Source organism: Triticum aestivum, chromosome 7A (assembly GCF_018294505.1).
Source record: "Triticum aestivum cultivar Chinese Spring chromosome 7A, IWGSC CS RefSeq v2.1, whole genome shotgun sequence".
Lineage (NCBI taxonomy): Eukaryota > Viridiplantae > Streptophyta > Magnoliopsida > Poales > Poaceae > Triticum > Triticum aestivum.
This window is the reverse complement of record NC_057812.1, coordinates 31410234-31415767: the sequence shown is the minus strand read 5'-3', so window position 1 is coordinate 31415767 and position 5534 is coordinate 31410234. Positions and strand designations below refer to the sequence as shown.

Here is a 5534-nt window from a genome sequence, read left to right as displayed (position 1 = left end):
TGGGTCAGCGGGGATGGAATTGCTGTGACACTGGCTGAGAGATCAAGACCGACCGAACAAACGAACAGCGACCCTTCCTCCCTGGACTGGGCGCGTCGCCGTCCCAATCATCCCGTCCCCATCCCCACGCCCCGAAGCAAACGGGCGGGCCAAATCCACGCCGTGTTTTTTTTCGAAATCCAACGTCCGCCCCCAGCACAGCACAGCTAGCCCAACACCAAGACCAAACCACCCGAGCCGGCCGCCAGCCTAGCCCACCTCCACCACGCCACGCCACTCCGCCAACCCCCCTTCCCTTTCCCCACTCCCTTCCGCCGTCGTCAACCCCATCACCGGCAAATCCCTCCCCCCCCCGCGAATCCCGCCGCCCCTCGCAGATCCGGCGCGCCGGTCGCCGCCCCGCCGCCGACCGGCACCGCAGCAGCGCTCCCCGCCCGCCCAAACCCTAGCCCCCCCTCCCCCTCCCCTCTGCGCGGAGATCTGACCGCCCGACTGACGGGCCCGAGGCGGCGGACCGGAAGCGGAACCGGGACCCCAACCCGGCCGAGATGGGGGACTTCAACGTGGCGCTGGTGATCGTGGCGGCGGTGGTCAGCGTGCTGGTGCTGCTCGTCAGCGTCTACCTGCTCGTCAACTACCAGCACCCCGACGACGCCAACCAGGCCTGGTTCCCCAAGCTCGTCGTCGTGCTCGGCATCACCGTCGCCGTCCTCTCCATCCTCATGCTCCCCGCCGACGTCGCCAACCGCCAGGCCTGCAAGCGCGCCGTCTACAGCGGCGCCTGCGCCCTCACCCTCCCCATGAAGACGCTCTGGCTCGTCGTCTACATCATCGACGCCGTCCTCGTCTTCCTCGTCATCCCATTCGCCATGTTCTACTACGAGGGCGACCAGGACAAGTCGGTTTCGATTCTTCCTTCCTTCCGCGCTCGGCTTGCTTCGCTGACTGACTAGATCCGTTCTCTTCTGCTCCTGCGTCCAGGTCCGTCGGGAAGAGGCTCAAGAGCGCCCTCATCTGGGTCGTCGCCTCCGCCGTCGTCTGCGGCCTCATCCTCGGCATCCTATACGGTGCGTATGCGTGCGGATCCCTTGCCTTTTGCGACGCTCTGCTATGCTCGCCCCTAATCTGCTTTGGGATAATCTGAACTGATTTGGGCTTGAAATGTGAATCTCGAGGTGTTGCTCTGCATTTCAATTCTAATTTGGATTGGAGGGGCCTCGAGCTTCAAAGCTTTCACGTTTTTCATCCATGAGCAGCCAATGCTGTACAGCCAGATCTGAAACCCGGTTTACAGTTACTTTTTGCTGGGTTCATCCTACCTGTGTTTGTCTAGTGCCCATTGGACCTCCGAATTGTGTTTTTTCACAGCTTGTTTTGTTGTACTAGGCAGTAGGCTCTACATTTTGACTGTTTAGCATTCACCGTATGGAACATAGAGAACAACACATCATTTTGTCCATGTCATTTTCGCAATGGTGGGCAGCATCCATCTTTCTGCCTCACATCATGTAAAAATTACTCCATGTTGCTACTGACTGCATTTGTGGTTCATCCTTCCTGTCTGTATCTATACTTTACCCATTTAGGCCTCCTTTGGTTTAGAGGAATTTCATAGGAATTCTAGAGGATAGGATTCTTATAGGATTTTTTCCTTTAGAGCCCTTTGGTTCATAGGAATGGATTCCTATTCCTACATAGGATTGGTTCCTATCCTCCACATTTCATAGGAAAATAAAAAAGAGCCTAGACTCAATGGAAAAGTTCCTTTGGTGTCAACCAAATGACATCTTGTTTCCTATTCCTACTCATAGGATTCGAGATACATGTCATCTCATTTCCTACAAGATTCCTATTCCTATGATAATCCTATCCTATGAACCAAAAGAGGTAGGCTCTTGAATTTTCTACTGCGCCCACTTGTTTTCTTGTCCTAGGTTGCAGCTTATACATTTGGACTCGTTAGTTTCAACCACCTAGGAAACGTAGAAAACAACATTTCATTTTGTCCTGCTCATTTGACGCATCTCCATGTTTCTTGGTCACATCACATAGACCCTTCATGCTTGTACCTGCATGGGATGAATTGTACCTCCATTGATGTGAACTGCTTACAATGCGTGATGTTTCACTTTATACCTCTCGTGACGTTAACTTCTTACTAATCTGTGATGTCTTGACTTTACCTGACTGCACTTCCACTTTGTTCCTTCAGCACTTATTGGTAAAGTGGACTTCACTGTCAGGCACCTCTCTTCATCTGTCCAGGCATTTCCAAATCCAAACCAGTTCAGTGCATTCACAAGTGGCCAACCTTGCATCGCTCCATTGACCCGTCAGGTTAACCCGCTGATGGAATTATGCTTTCTTGCGTTTCACTTCATGTAGCTCATCATTTCATATTTTTCATCTGGCGGCTGACTTGTTTTATGTTTTCTTTTCTTCAGTGTTCAGCTAATACTGCACCTGCTAACTCCCAAACAACCTGGACAATGCGCGCTACATTCCCCGAATACGTGGTGGCCCTTGCTACCATTGTTGGATCTGTGCTCTTCACAGTGAGTTTTACTTCAATGTTTACAATTAGGTTGATCACTGTTTTTTGTAGAGCTAGCATCTGATAGTTTAGTTTGTACTTTTGTTTGTTTCTTGGACAAAGCTGTATCAGAAACAATTTTAACCATGTATTTTTTTTCCAATTGTTTAACTGCTGCATGCAATCGTGCTGGCCTCTTTCTGTACAGTTCTGGCTTGGCATATGTTAACAACTCTGTTTATTTTATAGATATTTGGTGGTGTTGGCATTGCTTGCCTTCCATTGAGTCTTATATTCTCGTTTGTCCGGCGTCCAAAAGCTGTCATCACACGCTCACAATATATAAAGGTGTGTATAGTTTCATATGCTTTATTTTTGTTATGGAGACTGTTTGCCTCAACTGATTACAGCGAAAGTTTCTGTTTCATGTAATTATTGGGTGATTTAGATATCGATCTGACCTTGAGGTTGAAAATGTTTCCTTCAGGAAGCTACTGAATTAGGTAAGAAGGCCAAGGAATTGAAGAAGGCAGCAGAAGCCCTTCACCAAGAAGAGAGAAGTGGGAACAAAGGCAGAAAATGGCGCAAAAACGTGAAGGCTGTCGAGAAGGTATGCTTGCCCTTCAAACGGATGATATGCTTTGAAGCTTTAGTTGCATTCATACAAACCATTCTCTTTAATATATTGTACATCTTTCTGTGATGTTCTGTTATGCTATTAACTAATATCATGTTTAACTTTCCATCTTAATCATTAGGAGTTGTTACTTTTGGAAAATGACATGAATGCTCTAGAAGAGATGTACCCTCAAGGAGAGAAGGTAACTACTCTAGATTCTTATATTCATTGTTTTTTATGGTTGTCACTTACTCTTGTCTTGACATCCATTATGGTGCAGGCAGAGGCCACCTGGGCTTTTACAGTGCTTGCTTACATTGGGAAACTCATATTCGGCATTGTTGGGTAAGTGTAAATATATATCTGAACTGTACATTCATTCAGTCTAACGTATTTGCAATTGGGTTCGTCTGACAATGATTTATGATCTCAGGTTAATTGTATCAATTGCTTGGGTTGCACATATTATCATATACTTGTTGGTTGATCCTCCTCTATCTTCTTTCCTGAATGAGATCTTCATAAAGCTGGACAGTGTTTGGGGTGCGTTTCTGATCCTTGATATTGTTCTCAACTTATTCAGTTATCCTCTGTGAATAAACTGATTAATCTTTTGTTTGTGTAAACTGATTAATCTTTTGTTTTGTGTACCAGGTCTGCTTGGGACTGCTGCTTTTGCATTCTTCTGCTTCTATCTCCTCATCGCAGTGATTGCTGGAGAAATGATGCTTGGCCTGAAATTAGTTTTCATCACAATTCACCCAATGAAGTAGTTGACTTGTGCCATGACACTATTTTCTTTCTGGTGTCTTTTTTTTTACATTTACTAACAAACATTCAACTCGTTTCAGATGGGGAGGAACGTTGATGAACTCTTTCCTGTTTAATGTTGGACTGATCCTACTTTGTTCCATCAGGTATGCTGCCGATGTCTTCTGTTAGAAGTCCATGTCTTCCTCTAACTTCCAATGAAATGTTTGAAGGCTGTAACTTTACAAGAACTAAAGAATGTAGTGGAGATACGTGGCAGATCTAAAGAAGTTGTTTCCACAAAGCATTAGGACAGTAGTGTTTGTTATTAGTCAGTAATAATGAATACTTGGAAGTGCACACCCCTGAAGCATTGATTTAGCATGGGTATATAACTTGGGCCTGGGTCCAAATCTTCTGCTATTGCTGTACCACAGTTACGGTCACTGCTGTGTTGTGGGTGAATAATGGCCTCTGTATGAATGCAAACCACTTGTTCTTTAAGAAGCCCTCTCTTGAATATCCTCTGCCTGTGTATTTTCTATTTTGCAGTGTGATTCAGTTCTGCGCGACAGCTTTTGCATACTACGCACAAGCAACTGCAGCTCAGGAGATCTTTGGCCACACGCTGCAGTCTCTTCGTGGAATTAAGTATCTTTACAAGTAAGTCTTGAACCAGCATGCAGTCAGTAGAACTATCAACCTGCAGTTGTTGTTGCTTGAATAGTTGAATCTATATTGCTGTAGACACCAGAATCTCAGAGTTTTGTATTCATACTACTATTGAACATCTTGAATATGCAGGTACAATGTTTTCCAGTATGGTTTTGTTGCCCTTGCCATACTCACCCTCTTCTACTATGCACTTTTTGTAAGTCATTTTTTAAATTACTCAGCTAATTCTCACCAAATTCTGTAAAAGTTGAGCTTATTTTAATCATCATAATCTTTGTCCAGGGATGGCGAAAGAGGAAACCGACAGGAAGGTTCCAGCTCTCAAATTAATTTTTGGTTTGCTCTGTAAGCAAAGCCTGACAAATTCAACATCACATTTGTTCCTGAGTGATAGTTTGGTTAGCGATGTATATGATCTTCAAACCGCTTTCTGGAAGAGTTGGGGAGTTTTCATGGGTGTAAATTAGTGGCAACGAAAATCTTGGAAGATGGAAACACCCACGGACACGGATGTTAAAGTAGAAGAACCTAGTTTCCTTTGTAATGTACACATCCCTCGTCTTGGTTCTTTTCTGTATTATTGTTTTATGATCATCAATCGGCTTATGTCATTATTGAAGTTTGATTGGTCTGCAAGGGAGATGTTCTGTGTGCCCCTTCGGTGTTCCTTTGCTGTTATGAGTTAAATTAGTCCAGTTCTTTTCTTTTGTATGTACCATTCCGTGATTACCGTGCAACCTTGTAGATTGTATAAGGATGGCTTGTCTTGATCGGTTATTCTCGTTTTTCTGCCTTTCTGGAAAATTGGGGAGTTTTCTATCTTTGCTTTTCATTTGAAACTTTGCATCATGCTGTTTGTGTGTCTGATGACTAAACACTACTTCCTCTGTAAACTTTTGTAGGATCTTTTATATCACTGCTACTACTAACTTGATTTCTGTCTTGACAAGTGCTGAT

General features: G+C 44.9%; 1 protein-coding gene across 2 annotated transcripts; it reads left to right on the top strand.

Annotated features, from left to right (window-relative positions):
* Nucleotides 1-251: 251 nt before the first annotated feature.
* LOC123149452 (LIMR family protein Os06g0128200) lies at nucleotides 252-5213 on the top strand. Of its 2 annotated transcripts, XM_044569105.1 has the most exons (14): nucleotides 252-898; nucleotides 982-1067; nucleotides 2213-2337; nucleotides 2445-2555; nucleotides 2783-2881; nucleotides 3021-3143; nucleotides 3292-3354; nucleotides 3433-3497; nucleotides 3586-3695; nucleotides 3807-3921; nucleotides 4004-4069; nucleotides 4455-4565; nucleotides 4707-4773; nucleotides 4860-5213. In XM_044569105.1, the coding sequence occupies exons 1-14, from the start codon at nucleotides 549-551 to the stop codon at nucleotides 4905-4907; spliced, it is 1539 nt and encodes a 512-aa protein (XP_044425040.1). In that variant the 5' UTR covers nucleotides 252-548; the 3' UTR covers nucleotides 4908-5213. The 2 variants fall into 2 exon arrangements, with proteins under 2 accessions (XP_044425040.1, XP_044425039.1); XM_044569104.1 differs by having other exon boundaries at nucleotides 3292-3497.
* Nucleotides 5214-5534: the final 321 nt, after the last annotated feature.